Source organism: Anopheles merus, chromosome 3L (assembly GCF_017562075.2).
Source record: "Anopheles merus strain MAF chromosome 3L, AmerM5.1, whole genome shotgun sequence".
In the NCBI taxonomy this organism is placed as follows: Eukaryota; Metazoa; Arthropoda; class Insecta; order Diptera; family Culicidae; genus Anopheles; species Anopheles merus.
In genome coordinates, this window is record NC_054085.1 from 22,613,732 (window position 1) to 22,639,841 (window position 26,110).

The 26,110-nt window shown below is 45.5% G+C and overlaps 1 protein-coding gene across 3 annotated transcripts in view; it reads left to right on the plus strand.

Moving 5' to 3' along the window:
* Positions 1 to 3,329: 3,329 nt before the first annotated feature.
* Positions 3,330 to 26,110, plus strand: part of LOC121599879 (paired box protein Pax-7-like) — a 49,943-nt gene continuing 27,162 nt past the window's right edge. Inside the window, exons 1-2 of one of the 3 annotated variants that reach the window (XM_041927992.1) lie at positions 3,330 to 3,764; positions 4,952 to 5,286. In XM_041927992.1, coding sequence (XP_041783926.1) covers positions 5,148 to 5,286 — 139 coding nt within the window. In that variant the 5' untranslated portion in view covers positions 3,330 to 3,764; positions 4,952 to 5,147. The remainder of the gene's footprint in view (positions 3,765 to 4,951; positions 5,287 to 26,110) is intronic. The other 2 variants (XM_041927991.1, XM_041927993.1) reach the window with 2 other exon arrangements.

The window sequence follows — 26,110 nt, forward strand, 5'->3', positions numbered from 1 at the left end:
AGTGGGGTAGGTGACAAAAAGTTAGAAAGAATAAATCAATCATTCCTTCACCTGCAAACAGTGCGCGGGGTGATTGCGAGAAAACATCCACCGAAAGGGATCACTTTACGAAAGATTTTTGTTTGTTTAGTGCGTGATAGGCCAACGAAGTAGCGTAGAATACCGAACCGGAGTATAGAAAGAATATTTCATTCTTTTTCAATGTACTCTAGCAAGACCAGCATTCTCCAGACATAAAAGCGTCATTTTTGTCAGCATTTATCCTAAGCACTGTCGGCTATCGCCTATTGCCGGCTTGTATCATCATTCCCAAAACCATTTAGCTTCTGCCCGAGCGAGCGAACGAACGAGGAACGTTCGTTCTGTTGCTCGAATACATTGCTTATCCGCTTCCAACTGCCTTTCGAACGCTTCGAACGCAAACCACCGAAATGGAACGAACAAAGTCAGCTACCATTTAGATAGAATCTCCCCCGTTCTGAACACGTTGAACCAAAACCAAAACCTCCATGTTTTTTGGGGAGCGAGCCAGTCTGGAACAGGCTCGGTTGCCACTCGCCCGTACCCATACACGCTCACAGACGGGGCTGTGTTTGTGTAGGTGGGTTTAAGTTTTCATTACGCGACGATCAACGCATTCAGGTGCAGGGATGGCCGAAGGAAGGGCATTAGCCAGGAAGGACAAGCAGATGCTACACAAGACATGTATATCGATGCGCCTCGATCGAGTAGAGCTGCAGCGAGCAAGGCGTACTTGTGGTTTTTTGTTTAAAGTGATCCATTAAGTGTGGCGCTGAGATGGTGCACTTGAGAAATGACTTAGGGAATTTTTGTTCGTTTATATATATTTAATAGACCTTTCAATAATTTTCTAATGTGTTCGTTATAATAACGAAATAAACAGTAATGAGTGCAATAAAAAATCATATTTATGTTGCATAGAGTCGTCGTATTCTTATGATCTAGTTTGAAGTTTGGTCAAATATACCTTTCAGAAACCTAAAGTCCTTTTTAACCTTAACACTAGTTACTCAAATGAATAAATATATGAGGTAAAATGTATATAAATTATAAGCTACAAGGCTATCTGTGAAGCAATTCCAAACAAAATTGGAGATACCAGCTATGACATTTAACCGCAGACTGTTTCTCCAAATTTTCGTTAATTGAAGAGCAATCTATAGAAATTATTAGATTTATAATCAAAACTGCAACAAATCCGAAGACGCGTCCAAATTCTGGTCCAAACATTATCCTAAGCGATCATATGTAATGTGAATTTTCATTATTTGTTTTAACTCATTAAGGTTATAAACTGTTATTCGTTACGCTTTGATATTTTCATTTTTTGTCGCTTATCAATTATCAATGCTTTCTAAGAAAGAATTCTCCAGTGTTTGAGTGATTGCTTTAATTGCGAAACATTATAATTAACTTATGGTGACTATTTTCAACCACGAATCATATCTCTTCGTCTTCGTCTTCATATCTCTTAGACAAGTTGTTGAATTGAACTATTCAAATATTAGAATTAATAATGAAAAAAATGGGAAACAATGTTAATGACGTAGGTTTTCATTTTATCTTTTTTTTTGGTCAATCAACAGTTAAAAGTAAATATTTTTTACTGACACCCAGCTGAACATCCCGGTCACTTTTAGTGCAACCTGCGCGGTTGCTCCACACTGCACAACGGTACCCCAGCGGTAAAGCTGAAGATGAGCCGCAGCCCAGTGCTCAGGCCCCATTTTCATGGCGGTGTGATTTTCTGCTCAAAGATGATAGTGTTGATAGGGCACTCACCGCTCGCTTCCGCTCCAGCTCCAACTCTCCCAAACAACCGCTCCCCACGATTCTCCAGCAGAACCAGAAAACACATCTCCCTTGTTCCACACGTCGGTGTGCTGCAGCGGTGTGCTGGCTGTGAAGATGTGAAAGGCGACGGAGACAACACGACCGGTCCCGCGCCTCAGTCACGGTCGAGGTCGAGGATGCGAGCGGCATCGACCACAACGGCGACTGTGTGCTTCTGTTTGCCCAGACTGTGTGGACGTGGGCAAAGGAGCGCGGCGCTGTGCGTAGGCGTAAGACGAGCCGCCAGTGTCCGTGGGGCACTCCCCGCACCTAAGGGCTAGTGGAAATCGTGGCGGACGGAACACAGAGGCACACAGAAAGAGTGCAGGGGAGAAGGAGAAGAAACCAAACCGAAGGCGGGTCGCGTCGCACGGAAACGGAAAGAGAGAAGAATGAAGCATAATAATTCATAATATAAGTGTAAGTAGCAATAAATGAGCGAGCGTTATATATTAATCGATGGCAGGTTTTGTGGCTATGGCTATGGATTGGTGGGGGGGGGGGTGGGGTAGCGACAAGGGTTGGGCAGATGGTGGAGATTCTTTCCATCTCCGCGTGTGCATGGATTGGGTTGGTAATGTACGCTTCACCTCATCTGCATGTGAAGAGGAATCGTTCCAACGAGTAATGAGCGAAACGGGGCACAGACAATGACCTGGACTGTGTCTGTACGAGATCGAACCTTGCGACGATGTGTGATTTGTGTAGTAAGGTAGTTTGTCCACTTTTTAGATCTACATTTGGCTTTTGATTGAGATCAACAGGCATTAATTCAGCAACTAAAGAAGCAATGTTTAAAAAAGTATAATTAATGTATTTAGCTAATAGTGCTTAAGGAGTGACATTTTGCCATCCCTTTTATTATATTATCTTTCATATTTAAAGTTTTGTTTTAAAGTGGAATAAGCCTCTCATCTTTTTATGAATCAAGAATTATAAAATCTAATATTAAAATAAAATAAAACATTCCTAAGCACAACAAGCAAATAATAATTATTAATAATCAATTATTTCCACGAAAAAACCTTTTTAAAATGCAACAAAAATGTATCTTCTAACATCCCGTCGGCAAACTCCCAGCCCCGGCAAACGAAATGCACAAGAGCGCTACTTTATCATCGCTTCACTGCTCTCGTTCGCGCACCCGCTAACCGCTGCATCTCTTTTACGCGCGAGCGTGCGCGCACACACAACCAAGGCGTACACTTTTACGCGCACCTTCGCGGCCGGGAGCACAAAAAAGAAACAAAACCCGACCCCGCCACACCGTAATCCATCCATCGACGGGGTGGACACGCAGGGGCGGAGGGCTCGCAAAGACCATTCCAGCGAGCGGGGTTTGCATTCGAGCTCGAATGCTCCAATCACAAGCGCTCCCGTGCACGCTTTATGGCCACACGCGGTCACCTACCGGTGCGCTCTTTTACGCCCATGTCTGCTGCTCGATGACTCCGTCCTACTCGCTACGAGCTTTGGTGCTGCTGCTGCTGCTGCTGCTGCCGCTGCTGGTGGTACTGTGGCGGTTTGCTGTTTCCTCCATTTTCTGCTCCTACGCACACACGACGCAAGGGGGAGAGAGTTCGACCAACCAACGCCGAACGATGCCGAAGCAGGTTTGGCTGGCCGTGCTCACCGCGTGCCTGAGTTTGCTCAAACCTTTGGTGCTGCTCGTTTCCTGCTTAGCTTCAGCGTTCGCTTTCAGTCACTGCTCGATACCTGTGCCGTCCGCATCCCGCTGCACGCGCGTTGGTGTGTTGCTTTGTTTGTTTTGTTGTTCGTTGCTGCTGCCTGCTGGTGCTATCGCGCGCGGTACGTTCGTGCGCTTGCTCCCGCTAGTGTTGTGTGCAGTGATGCAGTGGAAAGATCGTACGATGATCGATTAAACCGATCGAGGTGCGTTGTTATGTGCCGTGAGTTTTTCATTAATTTGCAGAAAAATTGCTGCCGCTGTTTACATGGGAAAATATTTCAGTGTTGTACTATTTGCATGCATGGTGAACTTCTTGGACTGTGGCGCGGGCGTGTGGAACAGCAGTGTGATCGCAAAACCAAAGCCTCATTTCAAATGTCTGCTTGACAACCAAGTGGAACCATCAAAGCAAACAGTGTTCTGAAAACAAACCCCATACAACAGCAAAAAACACCTTTGGTCAGAGTGTCAGTGTCAAAAGAGCGACGATAGAAACACCCATTTTGTCTCCTAGTGACAGTGACACTTCGTGCAGGCACTCCATCCCGAAACCAGTTCTCTCTAACTGTGCATAAAACCACTTTTGAAGAAAAAAAAAACATTGATGATCGTTGTAACTGTCGCTTGGAAGGTGTCGTCACTAAGTGAATCTGCTTACCGTCGGTTCGAGCCCTAGCGTTACGGAAGCTAAAACACAAAAACTGGGAGACCCTGTTAGCAACCTTCATTAACCCAGTTGCCAACGAGCATTCCAGAGCACCTCTAAGACAGGGGTGCTATCCACACACACACACACGCATACACACACACATACAATCACATACAGCCTGGTCCATTAGCAGTGAAGTGTTCAGCATCTCGGCAACCCTTGTATGTTGATGACGGTGGTCCCGTTTCGTTTGGTGCATCGCTCGAGTGCGGTGCGAAAGTTTAATTAATTAATTAATTATTTCTGATTCGCTACAAAACGCGACGAGTCGGCCGGCTGCAGCCTCACAAGCCGGAGGGGCATGTTTTCCTAGTGGCCGACACCTTATGCGATCGTGGAGTCGGGAGTCCCAAGGGACCCGCTGAAGGTTGCAATGCCCTTTTGACCAATTATGTACAACGTCCCATAACGCAAGCGATCCAGAATTGGTGCAAATGACACTTGGCCGTTGTTGTATGTATGTGTGTGTGTGTGTGTGTGTGGGGGGGGGGGGGGGAGTGTTTCTATTTTACTATTTCTGTCAGCTCCTATCAGCTTGGTTCCAAGAAAAGCGTGGCATGTTACTGTCACAATATCAATCTGGCCAATGTGTGTGACTGTGTTTTAATGAAGAGTTCAATCCAGCTGCAAAAAAGTGATTTACTATCGAAAATCCAATTGTATTTTTGCTTCTAATTCCTATTTCCCTTTCCCATCAGATTGAGTGCAAAACAACAAAAAATAATAAAAAGCTAACCATGAATTGAAAAGTGAACGAATCAGTGAGTGACGCATACAAAACTGCCCCAAACTAGACGTGCGGTTGTAAAAGAAAAAAAAGAAGAAGAAAAAAACAATTTGCAATTCGTTGCACTCGTCGGCGGTGCCAATCTAGTGCAATTCGCCCGTAGTATAATGTTGATTGGATCTGCGATCGGTAGTGAGTTCGCCCAATTACCGAGTGCCCCGTGGAGCATGGAACCTCCGAGGGCTCCACTGCCCGGTCAAGGATCGCTTCCACCTCCGCCCCCGACGCTGCAGCTCTCGCCGACCGGTAAGTGGAGTTTTGCCGACGGCTTTTTCGGAATCGCCCGAAAAAGGGCGCTACCGTTTTCTAACGCCAACTCGTGGGGTTTGAGCGGGAATGTGGGGGGGAGGAAGGAAAAAGAAGAAGGGAATAAATGGGGGAAAACAGCAAACAAACGGACCACCGTTTCTGGCGGTTGTTACCATATCCTCGAGAGGAAAGCGCATTGTAAAGCGGAAAGATTATTTAAAAAGCACAAAACTTGCCTTGGAGGACGACGTACGCTGGAACCACGCGGTATGCTCATGTACAATGCAACATATGCAGCAGACAACCACACACACACACACACACACACATCCCGCGTATACATGCACCACAAATACTTGGCTCGTTCGTGGCCGGACTGACTAAAACGTCCCGGGCAGAAAGGGAATGTTTCGAAAGCGCAGAAAAATTAGCCGCTCGTTTCAGCGGAAACATGGCATAGGAATGGATGCGTGTTGTATTCCCACTGCGCCCACTGCCGCGTCCCGGTTGGAACCGTCCCTTTTGATGGGGAGCCAGCCTGTGGGGAGGATGATGTGCATTCAACTACAAAAAAAAATGCACACAAAAAGGAAATGATGAATGCAGTGCGTTGTGTGTTGTTTTTCCTTGTTGCCTCAAAATGATGATCAATTGTGTTCAATTGTGTTCAAGGTACTTGTCATCTTTCGTGTTTCGGGAAAGGGGCTCAAACGAACCATGTGGGGAAAGAGGGAAGTAAAGCGAGTGGTAAAAAAAGTGGTAAAAACAGATAAAGAAACACAGCAAAAACGAGCGATGTTCTGTGGCGATAGGAGAGAAAGCTGAATGAGCATGAAATTAGCACTCATTTGCACTTGGCCGTTTGCTGTTCTTATCGTGTGGATCAGTTGTATGATATGGTATCAAAATTAGTACCTCATAATGGAAACAAGGAAGGGGAATTTGTAATGTTGAAAGTGGTGTAGTGTTAGTTCGAAATTTTCAATGGTTCGTTAACTGCTTCATCATTGAAGCGAGCTGTAACATAATTTTAAGTGTTTATTAATTGTTTAAGAGTTTATCAATTACTTCATTAACATTTCAATGTTTTCATCTTCGTTCAAAAGCGAATAGCATGTTATTATACAGTTTTGTGCCATCGCATTGTTAGAATCGAATTTTATTGCGTGATTTTAACACTTGATAACCAACGTACCATTTTCTTTAGTTTATAATTGTAATATATTTTGTGTAAAGCGATATAGTTCTATTTTTACGTTTTAAAATCAACTTCTAATTATTTATATGAAATATAACTAATCCAGTCCTATTTAAAAATAAACAAAATATGAAAGGGATTAAAGCGAACTTTTTTGTTTTAAAACTTAAAAAACATGATTATTTGATTAAGTCCTTAAAACATTTGCCGTCATTAGATTGTTAACTTAAATCAAACTTCTTATACAAAAATCTGTATGTATGACACCAATCAACTGAAATTTTACGCAGAAAACATGATTCAAACAGCATTCAACAAAAAAAAGCTAAAACCAAAACAAACAACAGTCGAAAAGTCAATTTTCACAGCTACCACCAGCGAATCAATCATTTACCACTTGAAATACTACACTCCACACAGCACGCAGCATAAGCACAACCGGCTAAAGTGCAGTGAGAAAACGAGAGCCAAACAAAAAAAAATGAAGAAGCTCAAACTACCACCACAAAAAGATCGATTAAAATTCAGCACGAAATTGATTTCCGGGCGCATAGGCGCACAAACAGGGAAAGAAGTGGGGGAGCAAATCGCGCGGTTTCGTGAGATGCCTTCGACCACCGGAGCTGTTGACAGCAGCAGCAACAGCAGCAGGAGTCGCAGCAGCATCTCAACCCCGCAGCGGGAGGTTTCGCATCTTCACGAAAAAGACAATACTGCTGACATTACGGCTACAAGCCGAGCAAAAAAAAAAAAACACTACAACCAGTAACGGACAATTGATATTGTGTCAAGCTTTCAGGTGCGTTTCAAGGTGGCAACCAGCAAAACAGCTTGTTAACTGCACAAATGCTTGGAGATAGATTGCCCGCTTTTTGTGCGGGCAGCGAACGCTGAGGAAGGTGTTGCCGTCTTTTAAAAATAAATAATAAACTAAAATGCAAATCCATCTCCATCGCATTCCAGCCAGTGCAGTCTTTCGTCCAGTTCGCCAGTGGATCCGCTCTCGAGAGCGTTCGCAGCTCGGGTCGCTTTTGCCAGCTTCATCAGGTCGGTGTGCATGTGTGAACGACAAATTGATCATAAATATTGAACCGACCGCGTACGCTTTTCACGCACAGTTTTCCACTTTCTTTTCGCACATTATGAGCGCGTCCCGTGGTGGCAGTTTTCCGGTTGCGCGTGTGAGTCTGTTTTTTTGTTGTTGCACTGCCACTTCTTGCTCTGCGTTCCACAGGACGGTTGGAATATATTTTTTTCGGGAAAGCATTACAAGAACAGCCTTTTTGTGTTTGTATGTGCTTGCACAGCCGTGGCGTGTCCGTTGTTCCAACCGGGCTCGGTACTGCTTGCGAGATGTATGTTTTAATTCGATGTGAAAACAGGCAGCCCATCCCGGTAGCGCATCATAATGGGTCAGCACCCCCCCTCGGTGAGCCCGGACATGACATCTTCGCCGCTGCGAACGAATTCCTTCGGCGTCGTCGAACCGTTGCGTTTTGCACATTGGCTGCTTCCCCGAGAGCATCGTGAAATTTCTTTTAATTAATTAATATTTATTTATTCGCACAAAGTGCTACCAGTTGCTGGCTGGAGGAGAGTGAGGATCGCCAGTTGCACTGAGGGAAGACTCTCGCAGATCTTCCAAGAGGAAAAAGAAAAGAACTGCCTAAGAAGTTTTATGGATCCGTCCGTCTGATGGTTAAGTGTCACTGCGCGAAAGTGTAATGATTGCACTCGTTGATTTGACGTTATTGGTCCTGTGTTGCGAGCTTTAAATCTTTCGCTTCAGGTTCACATCTGTTGCAAGGATAAAATTTTACGACTTAAAAACATCCAAAAATGAGGTTTCAAATCCTTTGTGGCAGCTATGTGAGGCACTGGAAAGAATGTTTGAATCCATTCAAAAACACCAAACGGGATCGGGTGGAGGAAAAATGACAATTTACAGCAAATGTTATTGCAACTCACCGCTATGCCCATCCCCACTCGATTGCATTTCGTCGTTGGCAATTTTAAAATTCACAGCATCGCTCATAACTACCCAACCGTGTTTGCACTTTCCGCCACCCAGCAGCCACAATGGACTCAAAGGGAAGTGTTAATGTCCTAACGACAGTTGTCACTGCAGCGCGGCAGCATCGTGCCAGCAGCAGCACCACCAACACCATCACCACCAGCATCCAGTTTAATTGAATTTCACGTCACTTATGCGCCCGCTGAATGCATTTCATCCAATTTCTCTCCCCTCCCTCCCTCGCCAGCCCCGGTTTTTTCCTTCCCCCCAAGGGATCACCAATCAAACTTTGGAACAGTGGAACAGTTCCGCTCGCTCGCTCCCTTGCGCTGACAAGTTGTGAAAAATTTTAATTTCAAATTAATTTTAATTTTTCCTGCATTCCGTTTTCCGTTCGTCCCCGCGGCAGTGGCGAGGCAGTCCTGGGGCTCACAAAATAAGAAATTGTCAACAAAAATTGCAAAAACCCCCTGCTTAAGCAAGCGCGGAGTGAGAAAATTGTCGACCAAAGGGCGAGACCCCGAAAAACCGGGTTAATGAATTTTGAAACGTGTCACCCCGAGTCCCCGGTATGACCCATCGGGAAGCTGCCGAGCACTGCCGGCGCTGAGTGGCGATTGAATGGGACACCAACTGGACACATTTGGTCGCGAAATTTTGTGCGACTGTGCGAGCGAGTTTTGATTGAAGGGAGCGAAGTGAAGATGGCACGAAATGAGTGTAAGCAACAACAAAAAAAAGAGGCGAAGACGACACCACATTCCAACGGTCGCAACGGGGCTAGAAGTTGCGCCGTGCCGAGTTCCTAAACCACTGTCGGAATGTTGCTGGGTCGTTTTGGTGAGCATTATGTGTGCCGTTAAATAACTGCCGGACTCCTTGCCCTGACTCCTGCAGACACGGACATGGGCATGATTTATGACAGCTTTGACGTATTTGGACGTTTGGCCCAAAACCAGCCCAAAAGGGTGCTCGGAAGCGTTGTACTCCCTCCCGATATGGTATATTTTTACGGGTTTTTTTTTGTGGGATGCTTCTGAGCGCTGTGCAACAAACTTGGCACATTGAATACATTTTGAATGATTATGAATGTAAGAAAAGAGCACCAAAATAGGTTTACTAACTTAAATTCGATTTTAAATTGTTCGTTATTTGTTGTCTTATGATGCATCCTAAGTGTTTGTTTACCTTGCTCAGTGAAAGGAATATGTGTTTCAAGTTATTATCGTGAAAAATATCCTTATTGAAGATGAATTCTATGAAATAACAGTATTCAACTCACTGGACAGTGTCTAATGATCTGTTTATGCATTTCAAATTTATCAAATGTGGAACTTCCAACATATATAGCAAAAACTCAATTTTATCGTCCTCTTTATTTCCTCACAAGACAATATTTTACTTAGAACACACACACGGTGCTTATTACTAATTGTTTAATTAACTGTCACCCTCTTTAGTCTCTCTTTCGTCCCCTTTTTTGGAGCTTCCTTATTTTTTCCTTGTGTTAGTACCATGCTCTATTAAGCTGTTAAATCGATTTTGCATAGAATCTAAAATTAATAATTTAAATCAATTTGCTAGACTATGGTCAGTTGATTATGTTAGAAAACTATTGTATATGTTAACTATTTTTATATGTATAACGACTTCCTTTTAGGTCGCTAATGATCAAAATCAGTTTAAGGGGGTCATGTTATACACGGTAACAGTTTTTCTGTAACGCCTGAGACATTCTTCTTCTTCTTCTTCTTCTTTTTGGCACAACAACCGCTGGCGGTCAAGGCCTGCCTGTACCCACTGGTGAAGTGGGCTTGGCTTTCAGTGACTTATTGTTACCATAGCAGGATAGTCGCCTGAGACATTACATCCTATTAATTGTTAAACAAAACCTGAAGCATTGAAATCCACTACGAAAATGTTGGAAAAAGTGAAGCCAAGGAAATAAGAAAGGAGCCAGAAAGAGGTTTGAAAACTGAGAAAACAAATGATCTGACTGGTTCTTTATGGCCATTAAATTTCATAAAAAGCAACCACTTTAGCGTAGGTCGAAAAATAATTTTTGTTCAGAAATTACCGAAAGAATTCTCGTTGACGTGGGCAAAGTTGTTTATGTAATTTTCAAAATGAGTTTTTCAATTTTGTTAAAGTACAAGCAAAAACTACTTTTCTAAAAAAATGAGAGATTGATCAGGAGGGTTCTTCTTCTATGTGGCGTAACGTCCGCGTAGCATCAGCAGTAATCAGGAGGGATATACACGCTAAAATAAGGTACATCTGCATCAGATAACAGTTTAAATATCACTGAAAATGATTGAAGAAAGAACGTTTGCCAGAATAACCCAAACTGTAACCCACCACATTGTATAAACAAAAGAGCAACGAGCATAGAATAGATGATTTAAACTAAACGATAACTTTTTGCTGTACTTTTTCATACACGTAAAAAAATATGTGAAGAATTTCGAACATAATAGTCCAAATAAATGCCTCATTATTTGTAAGGATCGAATCAATTCTTCATCATATTCTGCTCGAAACAAAATCATAATTCACCATACGAGCAATCAAAACAGTGTACAAATAAGCTCCTCCTTAAACCACTGCCCTGGTGGGATTCAAAACAAGTAATTGGAACTAAATTAGAAATGAACCATCAGAAGCATCACTGCGCTGCGTTTCACTGTCTGTTGACGTTCCCATGACACCACCATGGAGTTATTAATGCCCCTTCGTACACGCTGCTACACCGATACGTCAATACATGCGTTTATTGGCGTCATGAAATTCCGTTGATTAGCGGTGCTGGGTAATTAAAGGCAAACACGGTGCATTCCCACCCCGAGACCGTTCGTTAAAACCACTCGTCAGACTGCATGCGAGCACTTTGCACACCGCAGTTTCAACCCGTGCCTTTGAAACCGTGGATCCAATTCACCTTCCTCGCCGCCCGCTGGCTCACAAGTACACTACAACCGCTTCGAATTCCGACAGGAAATGTTAAGCATTTTCAACGCTCCGGAAAGTCGCACAAACTTACCCCGAGCGGGTGCCCCTCGGCCCGATCGCCGCCAGCGCTGATGATTGATTCTAGACACCTCTCCGTCCCCTCCCAGGGCGTTGGCGGGAACTGTGCCACAACGAAAACCGTACCTTACCGGTGGCCATTACACCGACACCGACAAATTAATTACAGCGCTTCCCGTTTGGCCCCGGAAAAAGGGACGCACACACACACATTTTCCACGCAAACACACTGTTCCCTCCAGGGGGGGATAGGAAAAGCGGCTCACGACTCACGGCGTGGATGTAATTTTCCCCCTTCTCCCACAAGGGAGCGTGCGAAATGGAGGGTCCGGGGATAATTACCATCGATCCGACAATACTGTTCCACAAAACGGCGTCCCCGTGCGGCGTTGCGTGCCGGTATCATCGAATCGGCAAACAAAATGGCGTTCATCGCCATGCTTCCGCGCGCGCAATTATGAATCGACCCAAGCGACCACCCCGTGCCGGTTGTTCCCTAGTCACAGGAATGGTCGTTGTGTTATTATTTCTTTTTCCATATTTCCTTTGGCTCAAATTAAAACCGTGCCTAGCGCGACGCGAGTCGAAACTAGTCATGAAACGCTGCGGGGGACGTCCCGCACACACACACACGGGACACGGGATAGTTTCTTCGCCGCCGCCGCCGCTTCTCCGGGGGCCATTTTCTCTTTATTCATCGCGTGGTATCGATTTCGTAAAACTGGAGCATGACCGATTACGTGCCTGACGCGAGAATCGTGAGTCCTGGGGGATGATTCGGGCATGTGGCCTTATTTTACAGCACCACAAAGCTCTCCTCTGCTCCACTCGATGCGACCTTAACTTATCAACAAAGTTGCAAGGTGGAATGGAAGCGCTTGCGAATTGACACCTTGGTGGTGATTACATTCCAAAAAATTATACATATCTGCACACACACCCCCTCCCTCCACAACCAGGGACACGCATCGCCCGTTCGCCCGCGTATTAAAATCACACCCTCAAAGCTAACTGGAAGGGCGCACAGGCCGAACCAAAATGGTAATTGTGGTGTACTGCCGGTGTCGGTGCGGGTGGTAACGCGATATCCGGGGCTGGAAGGCTTTCCCACTCTCCAAGCCGCTCCGAGGGGAAGGAATCGTTAACGGTAACGCCCGAGAACGCCCTCCGGGAGAACCATTTGCCGACGCGCAAACACCCGGGGGTGATCAATTTCATTGCCCCGTACATGCGCGAGCCAGTAGTGCAGCTCGTTTTTTCCTTTTTCGACTTCGATTGAGCCACCTTAATCAGATTATCGCGAGCCCGGATTCCCTCGCAGGTAGGAAAGGTGTTGCAGATTGAGCGGTGTGGATTGGTTTTGGGATTTTCACAGCCCACGATTAACGTACTCGTCGTACACCATCACCAGTGTCCAAGGATATTGAATTACTCGCTACCTTCACAATTCAGTTGTGCGTTTCCCCCTGGTCGCCTGTCGGGTTAGGGAAGCATCGCGGCTCGGTACGCAAACGGCAGCAGCGCTAATTAATGAGCGCTTAATCCAATATAAGCAGAACTATCGAAGGGGCACGCAAACTAGCTTTCATTATGTGAGGCTAGAAAGCTTTAGCGATTTTCGAGCGACTATTGATCAGTGACCTAAATTAGTAATAAGGGGTTTTTTTGTGGTATTTGAGCACATTAATGCTTCGAACAAGAAAACATAAACTTTACCAAATGTACCTACCATTTTTGTGACCCATAAATATGATTTACTTTCTATTTCGCATTTGCAAAAATGGTCTATGATGCAATGAGATTAGGACAAATACATTTGGGCTCAAGAGATGTATTCGTTTCAAGTGATTTAGGAAAATCCTAAATTAAATAAATATTATTTATTATTATTTTTATTTATTATTTATTAACTAATAATGGGTCCCCTTTTTTGGCCGTTTGAAAAAAACTGTAATTTAATTTTACTCGGCGACACATGGCAGAGTAACAAGGATATCAATAAACGCACTGCTTTATATTTACATTTTAATCTACTAAGCGTAACCTATCTCTGTACACGTTGATGGGCTCATGGAAGTCAAAGTACTGGTAAAGCTCATTGAATGTGCGTAACATAGCTGTGATCGGTTCATTTGCTCCATATTGTGTGTGTCTAAACTGTAGAAGAGAAATAACGCCTATGTCGTGTTGTCGGTCTCGGAATACAGACATTGAATTGTTACAATAATAACTGGTGCATCAATATTGCCGCAAAGCACTCCAGCTACAAACAGCGCTTGAGCAGTTCTTTGTGTTCTAGTTATCGTTTCTAACCCCAGAAACAGGCAGCGTGAACGATAGGGCGGTAACATATTGGGATCGCTCCATGGGAGCCGAAGAATTGCGCAACGAGTGAATTTGCTTTGTACTGGCTCTATCCTATTTTTCCAAATTTCTACAAGAAGATGCCACAACACTGCCATATTCTAATGTTGGTCGGACAAGGGCACAATGCAACGATTTGATACATATAGGATCATCAAAGTATGCCTCATTCTCGAAAATACACATTTCATTGTTAGACATAACATCAGCACAATATTTTACACAAAACCTCAATCTACGCCCCTATGTTCCATACTGACTCGCGATCGACTCCGGAAGATTCTGTCATCCCCAGCAGCCGACCCTAAAGCGCCCAGTAAGGTAGTACGTATCGACCGCGCATTACGTTAAAACCATAGCAACCGCATTGTCACCTACCTCCCTTCCGCTCTCGCTCCATCTGCCTCTCTTCAACAGAAACAACACTTTCTGGAAGCATTCACGTTCGTAGCTCACTTTGTCGCGCATCGTGTTACATTTCATGCGCATGTTCACACGTTCCAGTGGCGTTATTAGAGCTGACGATCAGCCGGCTCGGAATGCACAACGTACCACACCACACAATGTGTACCACAGCAGCGCAAACGCATCCAAAGCGTCTGGGAATTGAAATATGGAATTCCATAATTGAAGAGTAAGCCATCATAACCCGACACAGCAATCAGTCGGGGCGGCGGTTTCGGTTCCGGGTGGGACGTGTCTCTATTTTGGGTAGCAAAAAAAAAAAATGAAACGCAATCGGCAATGGCAAAAAATGTACATCCCGCCAAAGCGCCGGCCACTGGCGATTGATGATTGACTGTTTGCTCGATCGCTGCCGAGAGATAGCCCTGGAAAATGTGGTACTTCACGGTAGCGATTACGCTTCCGAGCGTCCAGCGCGCAGTGATGGCACCGGGTGGAAGCAAAGACAAGTTGCTGCGGAAGAGTGGGCAATTTACAGCGCATAGCCGACAACCATTCCAGCGCATATTCGGTACGGGCGATGCGATACGCGATACAAAAGACTGCAATCGTGCACCGTAAGCGACGAACCCCGCGTGGGAGCTTCTACACAACAGACTGGCAGACATCGTTGAGGGATGAAAAGCGTAGAACGCGACAGAAGAAGAATAAAAAGATACACACAGAAACACTTACGAAACAGTTTGCATTTCATTCCTCGCAAGACAACACGCACATAAGTGGAGAACAAATGTTTTCCCGGTGTTTTTTTGTTTGCGCTCCGATTGATATAATGACGCGACATGATTGTTGTTGATGCGAGGAAGTTGATAACGCGTCATACACACAGCGACCGTCTGCACACATTGTGCAGAAGCGTTCAAGGCTCGGATCACATTTAACAACGGTGACGCCACCGAAAACTACCGACGACCACCCGGCCAGTGCTGGCCTTTTTTTTGCTTTCTTTTCTTTTCGCGTCTTGGCCCGAACATTCAAGCGCACCGCGATCGATTCGCTGAACATTCGGATCGGATTCCGCCTGGCAGCAGCAGCAGCATCACTCGTGGAATGATGGAATTGTGGTGCGTTTTTGGGCCGAGCGAAACATTCCGTCCGTCCGTCCGGCGTACTACGATCGACTGACGTTGATTTCTGATGCGCGATAGCCCACCCCGCGTTTTGGAGCCCTTGCGGGAAGCTCGTCAAACTCTTGGAACGAGTTTTTGTGTGTGTTTGTTTGTTTGCTGCAATTTTCGGATGAAATCTAACAAATTAATGATGCCTCGTACCGATGTCTCCGTTCGCAAATCGAACCACTTTCCCGCGTGCAATCGACATCTAAGCTTTTTGCTCTCTGCTCTTCTAGCTGCTTGGTAGCACTGGTCAGACGGGGACCGGAGGGTTATGTCGTTTCTACCTGCGACAGATCTCCAGCGGAAAGAGACATCTGTTTGATGGGCAATCGCTTCGCCCGGACTGCTCGAACAATCAATGTCAAACGCACTGTGTACGTATGCGTCCCGTAAAAGGCATCTGCGCACTGGGCTGAAAGTACTGGGCAAGAGACGGAACGAGACGGTGGTTTCCTTCTGCCACCGTGTGTGATGCGTTTGGGGACTGCACTATTTGGTTGGTAATTAAACAGCTCCATAAAATTGTGCCCTTTTTCTTGTCATTTTGCTACATATTTAGACAGCAGGTTTGGCTCAAAACAAGGTGCAACGAAATGAATCGAGAAACATAAAACAACGATTCATTCGCTGTCAACAATCGGTATGAACAATCTTCTTCCGAGGCGATAGCAGCAGCAACCCGGCAAGCAAGTCACACGCTCACCCGATCGCTCCTTACGGCGATGCAAATGGCGCACTCTCACTCTACCACCAGTGCCAGTGCGCGCACAGCGGCATTTATTATCATAAATTATTTGTTCACCTTTATCGCACGATAACGATCTTTATGATGTAATTTACGGCACAAATTAGTCACATTACCCGGGGTTGGGTGTGCAAGTGTAGCTGGTAGACCCCGTGCTGTAGGGGAGGCTGAACGCTTGCCGCGTTGTCACGCATCCATCCGCGCGCAGGAGTACGGTAAAAGGAAACCTAACCCAAAACCCGGAGCGCTTCGGATCGGGAAGGGGTGGTGGCATTGCGTTGTGTAGATTTTTGGTCGCCTCTGCCTTAAATAAACATGAGCAAAATCGAACGGAATGACGTGTGGACGTGTTAGCGCCTGGTTTGGGGGCACCAGCAGCAGAGAGAAGAAGAAGAAGAAGAAGCGAGAAAGCAAGAGAAAGAGAGAGAGAAAAATGAGATGATAATCGGACGATTTTGAAAGATTTCGCAGCCGGGGTTCGTCGCCTGTCCGGCGATCGAAGTCTTTCGTTTCAACGCTGCACGATCGCGCTTGCGTTCGTATTTCTTTTCCCTTTGGCACCTTTGCTGGGCTGGGGGAGTAAGGGGACAGCAAAGCCTACCCCTTTCGAAAGGACGGACATAATTTACATTTGCTGGCCCCGAAAAACATCGATCGTATCGATTAGCGCCTTATCAGCGATGCTACCACGTCGACAAACCAACCGGCCCCAACGTGTGACCAATCGTGTCGCTGTGGCAGAGGCGAAAGATTGCCGCCCGATGAAAATTATGACTAATTACCGACACGGCAGGGCACCCAATCAGTGACACCGCGGGCGTCTAAATGACGGCAGCGCGGCACGATACCCCCGAAACGGTGCGCCCGGTCCCAAACCGGAGTCTGCAGTGGGGAGAGGAGAACACAAAATAATTTAATTTCTTTCGTTCCGTGTGTGATAAAATGCGCCCAAGAATGAAGTGATGATAAGTGTCACCAGCAGGATCGGGAGGGGTGTTTTTTATCTCTGATGAACAGCGAAGGAAACAAATGGAATGATTGTTATTGCCGTGGCCACAATCTTCCTGTTCAACTTTGGCTACTTTTCATCAACCGCGCGCAGTGTCGCGCGCATTGACGCTGGACGGTGGATAGATCCATGGCCATTCGCTCGTTTCTCTCCCACACCGTTTCAAAATTAACCAATCATCACCTGCGGTGACAACCACCGCCACCATCGCCACAAAGTGGGTGACAGAATTTGCCTAGCACCGGTTGTAAACAGTGAAAATTATGAGCCAACTTGCGGGTGAGCATTCGCGTTGGGATTGTAAAACCCGTCGGCGGCGGCGGTATTTCGATTCACATGTGTGCATGTTTTACCATTCCAATATTCGATTTCCCGCATGCCGTGGCAATGTTTTGCTAATCAGCGCTAATGTGCAGGGCAACGGAGTCTAGCTGGGAGGACTCGTATTTATGTTTGCATGTTGATAGAATTTCGTTTATGTTTTTTTTGTGCTGTGCTGCTATTCGGCGATCGCTTTGTACAAGCTTGTTGACAGTATTTATGTCATTTCATTGGTTTCTCCGTGGATGGGACAGAATGGGGAGTTGAATTTATGGCAGTTATGTGTGAAAAGGTACTGGTTTTGCATATTATTCGTGATGTTTTCAATGTTTTTACTTTGTGCGATAACAAAGAGCAACGAAAACCGGATCTCACAAAGCCAGAGAATGATAAAGCCTTTTGAAAATTGAGTGGCAAACTTTTTTCTTTTTTCAATCCGTTAACAAAATGGAAAAAGTATAAGAGAATTGTTAAATATAGATATCGCTCTTAATGTCTTGATTTAATGAACAATCTATTGGCAAGAACAAATTATTGAAATATGAAACTACCTACTAGACATTAAAAAAAGGTTCGAAATTCAAATAAATTACCCAAAACGGTTAAAATAGATAACATTGTAAAGTATATGAAGCATTTAGTAATTACCATCAACCTTTTCATGTATACGTAAATGTATAACAATGTTTCTATTGTCCCTCTTTGTATCCTTTCAATTGATACTTAATTGTTTCTAACAAACGAACGCTCTTCTCACATAAGTGAGCAATTATTTCCCCGTTTTCTGGAGCATTGTATCGCTCCTCCATCGTCCCTGCCCTGTTCTGCTGCAACAAAACTGCAACATTTAGCCCTCGAAAAAATAAAATAAAATAACAATCTCACTCACTCCCCACACAGCAACCGCAACTATGCCCGGGCGACCAGTGCGAATGTGCGTGTACAACTCCCCAGAGGCTCATTCCCTTGCAAGATGCCTCTCGGTCACATTCGAACCGATCACCACTGTTCGACCCGTGCGTCCCAGCCCGTACTTCGCACTTTAGCTGAAGGCTTCTCATCCCTGCTCATGAGCAACGATTTTTGTTGCGTGCGCAACATAAATTATTCTCGCTCGCTCGTTGCCCACCCATACCCGTCGGCAGCGGGAAGAATATTTCGCCAAATAGTGTAAATGGACCAGCCTCACTCAACCTCCCGTCCGATGCTCGCCGGATGCCATTCCGATCAGCGAAGGTGGGAGTGTTTGGTCTGTGGCCGTAGCTGCACGGCCCCGGCACGTTTGGGGGGGAAAACAGCGCGCAGAACGGAAGGCGTGGAAGGCGATGCTTTGGGGTCCGGTTTTTCGAGGCCACCGGTTCTCCGGTTTCGGTTCGCAGCAACAAAATTCCTGGAACTCTCCATACTGGGGCTCCAGACTGCGCCCCGGCCGATGGGGAAGTGCGCTACAGCGCTGTCCGCATGGGTCCGGGCCAGTCCGGTCTCTGCTCGGTATTGCTTTCCTCGCTCTCGTCGAACGTCCCTGGGGATGCATATTATTATTGCTGACGGCAGACAGCCGAGAACGAGAGCGCCAGCCGAGCGGGGCTGAGCTAATTCTTACCTCAAGGAGCAGCTCGAGTTGCGCACCGGCCGCGCTTAATATGAAGTTAATCATTGTCCACGGCAAACTGTAGGCGCGCTTTCAACTGCTCCCCCACCGGCACCCCCCCGTCCGCTTATCTGACGCACGCGAAGGTTGCACCCACCGCACACCGTAAGGGCTGTATTAGACTCCTCTCCTTGGCCAACTCAAACCTGCACCATGGCCCGTACACTCATTCAATCGCTCCAAAACGCTTGCAATTCATCAGCAACAATCCAGCATCACATCATTAACCGTGATGCAATGCAGGGCCCTGTACCTCCCCTCTCCCCCTTTTCCAGCTGTATCGTAAATGCATTAAAAATGTAGTTTTGCGACAACTCAAACCCTTTTTATTACCCCTGCTTCGCTCCGACGCAAACCAAATGCTTTGCCGGATGCACATTTGTGCATTTTCTTCGTCGCCTGCTTCTTTCCAGCGTGTGTGTGTGCGCGCAGTTGTTATTTTATTCGTCCTTTCTCTTTCACACAGCACTCCTCTGGCCACCCTCATCGAGCTTCTCCATCTGTTGTCCTCTTTCTTTGCGTGCTTTCAGTAAGAAATATAAAAAAGCACACACATTTATGGAATATGTGGGCACAAATTATGCACCTCACCCGAGACAGAGAGAGAAAAAGAGAGTGAGCCCATGCACCCACCAAAATGCCCTTCGAAACCATCCCTACCACCTTCTCCTCGTACTCCCTCGCAGTACGGGATCGTGATCGTAGCGCTCGAGCGCAGTCATCATAATTATTATAAATAAATTAAAATGCGATTAACCTAACGTTTGCGCACGGTAATTCGCAAACGATCGCCGGTGCATTCGAATGCACCCATGCACATACTCCCCTCCTCCCACTGGACCGATCGAGCTGGTCGAGCTGGTGCGCCTTGCAGGGCTGGGGGGGTGGCTGGGAAATGGGATCAATCACAACGCAACAACTGAACGAAGCGTCATGCAGCTCGATCATGTTTGCATCGGATGGTTCGGAAAGACGTCAAAACAGGCTTTAGTTGTGTAGTTGTGCAAGCGTTATACAGTTGATTTTATACACCAGAAATACAGTTTTAAAGCAAGATTTTTGAAAAAAAATATTAAAGCTATATTCTGGTTAAAAATTAGTCAAATATTCAATTTTAATAAAATCAAACAATATAAATAATTATTAGCACAAAATAGAAACAAAATGCTATTTTTAATTTTCATTGGACCATCAAATAATCATAATTCTTCCTTTACAGGGAATTCTAGGGGTTCTTATAGTAGTAGGACACTTACTTGACTCTTTCTTATGGGAATTGGACTCTATGGCCTTTTTTGGACAGACTCTTTGGAAATTCCTCTTGGATTTATCCAACAAGTGTGCTATGGAGTCCAATTCCCATTACAATAAGTTCATTTCACGAAAGAGTCTATAAAATGTCCCACAGATATGAGAACTCTTGAAAACCCTGTATAGTGACTATTGCATGCTGTAAAGGGAGATTATCTAACAAGGTTTACTTGATTTAGAGGCTAATGGGTCTAATGGCTTACGATCAGGGCAAGTCTGTCGATTTAAACATTTTATATTTGAACCAAAACAAACATTCATTACCTTACTAGAGACTAAAACACGAACTGTGCTCGATCTTAAATCAGTATTATCGCATAATATTTGCTGCACACTGTGTTGGCCAAACCTGTCCCAAATTAAATACCCATTTCCGTCCCATTGTACAAAGTCCCGTCACAATCATTTAGCACACACGGGTGCACCCGCACTGCCGAAAGCGTTCGCTAAATGAGTTTAAGCTTTAAATTAAACTAGCTATGTGCATTCGGTGTTCGTTGTAATCCTATTTGATGTTCAAGGAAAAGCGGCTTCCCCTTGTGCAGGTGCAGGTGTTGCAAGACGGACGTGCGACCGGGCTGCTTCTTAGAGTTTAGAGGCGACCGAAAGGGAAACCTTCAGGCCCGCAACGGTAAGTCTTTTAAGGGGTAAGTTCCGAGAATGCGGTACAAGCGAACGCGGAGCACAACGGAGCAGCCCATTAGGTAAAGCAGCCTTTAGCAGAAAATCTAGTTAGTTATTGGTTAGCTCTGTCGTTCGACGAATCGGCTAGCGCGTGTACGGAGTACGGAGAATGGATGAAAAGCAAAAAAAAAAACACGATACGATGTGCGCAAAGGTGTGTGTGTAGCATTGAGCTTAAATTAATAAATAAAAAACAAAACTCATTGGAAAATCCCAAACACGAGCTCCCAAAAAAGCAATAAGAGCGACTAAGAGGTTTTGATCGACTATCTAGCAGCGCCGTTTTTTGTTCGTGCATTAAAAGAAAGGGCAACAATACAACAAGCAGCTACACGTGTTCCCAGCTAGCCAACGCTTGCATATCGCACGGTAATTTCGCTCCCACAAGGACGGCTCTGCCTTTTAACCGTACCGAAAAGGTCGATTAAAGCCAATTATGGGATTAAAGATTAACCCATCACGTGCATCATCAATCATGGTGCTGGGCATGGGGCAACGCTGGTGTTTATGTGCAAACGATGATGCCTGCCAAAAACCGATCCAATCCAGCTGCATTATCAACGGTAGACACGCACACACCCGGGGGTTGGAAAGCGTTACCAAACGCGCTGTATTCTTCGTTGGCCGGGAAAACCCAACAGTGCAATGCGTAAAGCCGTTCCCCCACCGACCGGTAGGAAAACGCAGATAGAAAGGATTGGTTTTTCCGTTCGTCTTCTCTCTACCACACATAAACACTCTTTCTCTCTCTCTCTCTGTCTTCGAGCTTCTTCGTTTGACGGTACCAGCCATCGGTACTGCCGTCGAACGCGAGGTGTGAAAATCATTTAATCGATAAAGCTTACGGGGAGTGTGCTTTTACGTTTACCGGGCCAGGGCAAGGGAACACTGGAAGACAACGGTCTGGTTTTCACCGAAGCAGCCAAGCAGGCAAAGTAATACAGCACGTAATAAACATATCGATCATCGGTAATCGGAAACTTTGCTTGAACCCCGCTACTTCCCTTCCTCCTCGCGCACTTTTTCTCCCTCCCATGTTCGGCCTCATGTAAATAAGTTATCAATCACGGAGGGAAGGGTCGAGGTTTTTTTCCCCCTTTTACGTTGATCTGGAATAAAATTGCCCAAAAACGGCCCAAAGTGAATGCTTAATTTAAACTCCTATCACACACTCACTTGCTCTGCCACTCTGCACTGACTGTTTCACCGTACATACATACGCTTTTGCGTTCCCGTGTGGCCTTTTGCGTGGCTAACCATCACTTCACACTTCAGGGAACACCTTGGACAGCCGTATTGGGTTGCACCGAAATCTGCGTCCCCAGGATGGGGAGTGCGGTGGCTAATGTGGGTGTGCGACAGTGTGTTTGCAGTTCTTTTTTATTTATCTCTCTCTCGTTCTCTCCTGTCTTGAAACATACCAACCACGGAAAGGGCTGGGATTTTGCATGCGTTATGGACACTACAAGCCTGCAACAGAAAAAAGGGGTGAACAGTTGTAAGGATGTTTCTCGGAAAACTGTGGCTCGACACCTGACCGGCTGACCGTTCGATACTCACCTTTGGGCTTGTGTGTATATGTGTATATCGCAGTTTTAACGCTATGCAAAAGTAGCGTTTGACCTAGAAACGAAATGAATGAATGACACTTTCAACATTGTAACAGGGAGCAGAAGTAGTCTGCACAAAATAAAAAAAAACTCGGTAATGGCGGAATGTTGAAGAGTAACTAAATATAATAAGACAAACGGTTGCCATTAGTCATGAGTCATGGCCAAGGCCAATACCATTTATTCATCGTCGATGTTTGGATCGTTCTCATAATTTATTGGTATCGTCCGATTGGATATCAATACAATTGAATAAAAAAATCAAGAAAACGTCCTAAAAATATTGGGAACACACCAAACAATATGGGAAACCCTGTAATGATAGTCTCCTGAGGTTATAATCGATTGTAAATTAATTTTTTGTTTTTTTTAACGTTCTTCTCCCGGAATAAAAAAAAAACAAACAAACAAATCGTGTTAATTTTCAGGCTCGATTATTTAATCGAATAGTCTATTTATTATTATAAAACTTTAGTTTGTGTAAAGTATTTCTATCTGCACTTCGACATTTGATTGTCAGGTTTATTATTAGAACCATACAGAGTTTTCATTCATGTTTGGTAGTTTCTCGAGGATTTTTTGGATATTTTTCGATTTCTTTGTTCGTCCTACAATTTATTTAACAATTCGTTGAAAATTTTGAAACATTTCGTTAAGAAATGCTGGCGCGACGTCGACAAATGATTTAATAATAAGTGGGAGACGGTCAAGAAATCGTGGGACGATTCAAACACATTGCGAGAAATCACCAAAAACTCCCGCACACCCATGATATTTATAAGCTAAATTATCCTTTATTAAATTCATTTTAAATTAAGCGATTGAAATAACATAAAACCTAAAAATCAAATGCTTCTTATTATGAGATACGTTTTGTTCCAATTAGATTAAATGTTTAGTCATCAAGTCTTTTTTGCATTTTCAATTTCATTATTTGCAGTGAGCATAGCACTGGGAAAATACACAAACAATTATTCAATATTTAATGTCCAACCATAGCATGATTATTGTATTATCATATATTTATTATACACAGGCTTTAAGGCTTCAAGTTCCTCACCATCTCTCCTCTAATTATAGAAGCGCACAGCCCATCATTCCGCACAATGATTGATACGGAACGGAACGGCCGATACCCTACTAACAAGCCTTCCGGCCGTTTCGTCTCATTATTTCACAAACCCCCTGTCAATGCTTAATGATACGAAAGCATTAGAACTTCCTGTCTGTTTCGCACACCGTACCAGCCGGATGCAAATAACGGGCATCCAGCAGCAAGTGCAATGTGCATGTGCAAATATTTTATCCCCCCCCCTCGCCGTACGTACCGATGATCAATTATGCTGCGAAGCGTTTACAGCGCAGTGCCAGCTAAAGCCAACCTTCACTTCACTCGCCTCTCTCGCCCTCCCTAAAGGGCGATCGTTCGAAGTGAACTGTCTTGCAGCGCTCGTGCAAAAAGTGCATTATCTCGTTTGATCTTTGCCCGCCACCGGACCCGATCAGTCGCGATTGAATATGATTTACAATTCAAAACGACGGCGCGGTGCGGCCTCGTTAGGTGCACGGCGCAGCGTTCCCGCGCTGCTGCTACCAAAGGTGCTTCCTGTTCGCCCAATTGCCCAAAACGGTTTCCGCAATTTCGTAATGAAGATGTCGGTCGGTCGACGTGACGCGGTGAGTGCGTTTTTCTACACGCAAAACTGAGCGGTGAATCGAGCCAGCGGCCGGAAGGTTGCTTGCCGATTGCCGAGCTCGGTATCGTTGACAGCGCGTCGCCACTGTTCCAATGCGCCGGGGACGGGGACACGGTGTACGTTCTAATAAATAATCGTCATCAAAACGGCCTCGGGATTCACGGGTTGGAAGCAGAGGGAGAGAGAGAGAGAGAGACGACGCGTAATCCTGTGTCCCTTCATCCCACACGAGCTCGTAGTCTTCACCGATGGGCCCGCGGACAGCTTGGCCGGTGAGACCATGATTGTTCATTCAGTTGTCAATAAATTTAATAAAAATATTACACAAATATAAATATTAAAACAATTGTACTCGATCAACCGGCGTCCATGGAGGCATGGGAGAGGGCGACCGGCTCAATGGGATGGGAACGGTTTCCCGGCCGGGGAACCTTGCTGCTTTGCTGCTGCATCCGGTAGCATTTTGCGCTTATTTGCCGTCTGTGTTCGTTTCGCCTGGGAGATCGATTCCCGCTCCGATTATGTATTGCTCATTGATAGGATATAGTGTATTTTATTGCTCAGCGCCGCTTGCGATGCCGCCATCCCCGGCAACCATTCCTCGCGGGAACTCGCGCTGCAGCAGTAGACAAACATCCCGGCCGCCCTTCGCGCCCCCACCCAGCCAAGGAATAAAAAGGAAGCATAAATTCTGCACCGGTTCCGCTTTTTAAGGGAAGAAACGAGAATGCCCCACTGGCTGGTGTGTTCCCAGCCCCAGCGCAAAGGTTCATTCAAGCTTGCGTCGAAATGTCTCTGTTACTTGCGAGAACTGTGCCCGCGAACGCAAGAAAACCAGGAAGACCTAAAAACAGCCAGGTCTGTCCGCACCGAAGTTGGTTATAATAAATTTTTGACATTGCATATTGCGTTGCCAGTTGCCTTGTCCACTTCTTGCGGCTGCCAAAAGCGGCGCAGTGCCACGCCGACGGCAAGGACTCTGGACGGAGTTTATAAAATTCAAACGATGTCCGCCGACTGCGCTATCACAATCCAATACCAAGTTGTTCCACTCGGGGGTACAAATTCCGACGCGTTGCCAGAACATGACGTTAGCACACGGCACAAGCAAACAAAAAAGCAAAACTGCCCCAACTGCCACAAGGATATACGATTCTATTGTTTTCAGCAGTGACTTCTGTTTGAATTCTTCCCCTGCGCACAGCCCTTCAGTGCCAATGCGTCTATGGTTGGGGTTTTTTTGTTGTTTGCGCCTCAGCGTAAACCCCGTTTACAAGCGGCGCCATACGGTAACACTTTGAAAGGTGTTCGATTTCGTGCCGACATTCATGTTTCCGTGCCGAACCGTGCTGCCGTTTGCCGCACGGGACGGGCTGGCACTGTGGATGGGGCGAAGCAGGGCCCGGGCGTTTGTAATTTGATGAAGAAAAATGCATTTTCTTGCGCTACCTGTGTTTCTGTTCGGTGCGAAGGTGCAAACGCGCAGGGCCGGTGATTTCTTTGCTCCCTTGCATGGTTTATGCTGTTTGGCCCCGTGGCAGTGCGAAACAGTTGACGTGGAGGAGGTAGGTAGGTTAAGTTATTGGTTGTTTGAACAAAGTGAACAAACA